Source organism: Drosophila pseudoobscura, chromosome 2, assembly GCF_009870125.1.
Source record: "Drosophila pseudoobscura strain MV-25-SWS-2005 chromosome 2, UCI_Dpse_MV25, whole genome shotgun sequence".
NCBI lineage: Eukaryota > Metazoa > Arthropoda > Insecta > Diptera > Drosophilidae > Drosophila > Drosophila pseudoobscura.
This window is the reverse complement of record NC_046679.1, coordinates 3,611,562-3,613,558: the sequence shown is the minus strand read 5'-3', so window position 1 is coordinate 3,613,558 and position 1,997 is coordinate 3,611,562. Positions and strand designations below refer to the sequence as shown.

The window sequence follows — 1,997 nt, the reverse complement described above, 5'->3', positions numbered from 1 at the left end:
CATTCCTCCGATCTCTAACATTTAACAGGGTCTTGTGTATGGAATTTAACTTTGGTTACAGACGCATCGAGGGCCTTAATTATGTTACTAAAATACAAATTCTTTTCAGCTTAGGAAATTGAAACTAAAATGTACCTAAAGTTGTATTACAAAACAGAAACAAAATTAATTCATTTTATGGGAACAATATCCAAGAGAAGGTTAAGTAGGGATTATCAGCTTTGTAACATTTTGACCCTACCCTTTAAAAATTTCTATCATGGAATCGACAAGAGCAGAGCAGCAAATGGCAGCACGATCGCATCCGATAGAAAATTCAATGTGTATATCGATAGATCGCCAGCAGACAGTGTTATAGTATTCAGCTTTTTTCCAGGATGAATTCAAATAAACGAAAAAAAAAAAAAAAATATCCATTTTTTATTTGAATGGCATAATATGATTATATGAATATCAGAATAAATTCTTGGTTAAGATTCGTTGCCTCCTTGCGATCGTTGGCCGTAGGTGTCAGAAAACTTTTTCTGAATCAGCTCATAGGCATTGTAGATTCTGGGGGTTACAAAATCGAATATTAGTTTGTGGATATTCAAAACATATACTGTAGGACTCACTTCTCGTCCGAAGAGTCCTCTGCAGACTCCGTTTTATTTGGGAGAAGATCCCCGGGCGAAATCATCGTCGAGTTATCCGGATGACAGAAATAGGCAATGGAATGTCTTCCTCTAGAGCGTATTTGTACCCTCTCAGGTACAATAACACGATGTGGCTGTAAAACAGAGTGAGGATTAGTATGAGTATGCTATTGGATAATGGAAGTGTAGGACAGTACCAAAGCGTGATAACGTTGCTTTGTCCAGATTGATAAGATCTCCCCGCCATTTATGAGAATAGCTCCGGGCAGATGACCCACACGTTCCCATTTTTCGCTTCCAGGTAGTTGCACTTCCAAACCGCCTTCAGAGTTCTGAGTCAGAAGGGTAAACGTGCCATAATCCACATGGGCACCGCAGCGAATGGCCCCCTCGCTCTGATCAGGCTCATCGTCCACTATTGCCGGATAGTAGATCATTCGAAGGGTCGTCATATTGACATCATCCCCGGAAAGCATCCCCGAGTGCTTGTCAACGAAGTCGCAGGTGGGCATCTCCAGGGCGGAATGCATTGCCCACAGTATGAACTTGGACAAGTTCTTGAACTCATAGGACAGCTCCGTGATGGTCTTAGCAAACTTTGGCAGTGTCTCAGCCTCCGCTGGGAGGTTGTTGTCATCCAGTTTACAAATATTATACGTGTGTCGCAGCTCTGGCGTCTTCCCATCGAAGCGTTCCATTCCGGGACTGACATAGCCGTAGTTTGTGCCATCTTTTCGTTTGTAGCGGTCATGTACCTCAGATGGCAAGTCCAAAAAGTGATCGAATTGTTCCCAGGCAGCTTTGATCTGAGCGGATTTGAACAGTAATCAAGATGAAGTGTTAAAAATCTAGGCTAGGAACCAACCTTCTCATCGGGTATGCCATGATTCACCAGTAGAGCGATCCCCTTCTCGGAAAGAGCCTTGTCCAGCTGTTGCCCGACGCGAGTCTTCACAGATTGTTTGTATACTATGGAGCTGTAGCCGCATCTCATGGGTTCTCCCGGAAGTGGGGCGCGCCTACCACAATTTTCGAGATCGATGATCGGCACTGCATTGCTCGAGACAAGCGTATCAAGCTTGTCCTCCACTATCTTACTCTTTATCATTCTCAGTAAATATTAGTACACGGAGATAAGCCACACAGTGAGAGTATTAGTCGAGCTGATTCCGGAACGACCGACTTCGATGTGATCAGGGCGCTGTTCTCTGACCGAGTGACTATGCAGTGCGCCTGCACTTGCTTTCTTACCTTTCTCCATGGTGGATTGTATACAATCAGTATAACTGATATACAGTATATCAGTATACTGATAGAGGAGATAGATACACAAAGTAGTGGCAGTCTTAGTCATCTCTATTG

At 43.5% G+C, this 1,997-nt stretch overlaps 1 protein-coding gene across 1 annotated transcript; it reads right to left on the bottom strand.

Annotated features, from left to right (window-relative positions):
- Positions 1-410: 410 nt before the first annotated feature.
- Positions 411-1,863, bottom strand: LOC6896830 (UPF0676 protein C1494.01). Its single transcript, XM_002136997.4, has 4 exons — positions 1,501-1,863; positions 833-1,441; positions 615-769; positions 411-552 (listed from the first exon to the last, which is right to left on the bottom strand). The coding sequence occupies exons 1-4, from the start codon at positions 1,741-1,743 to the stop codon at positions 471-473; spliced, it is 1,089 nt and encodes a 362-aa protein (XP_002137033.3). The 5' UTR covers positions 1,744-1,863; the 3' UTR covers positions 411-470.
- Positions 1,864-1,997: the final 134 nt, after the last annotated feature.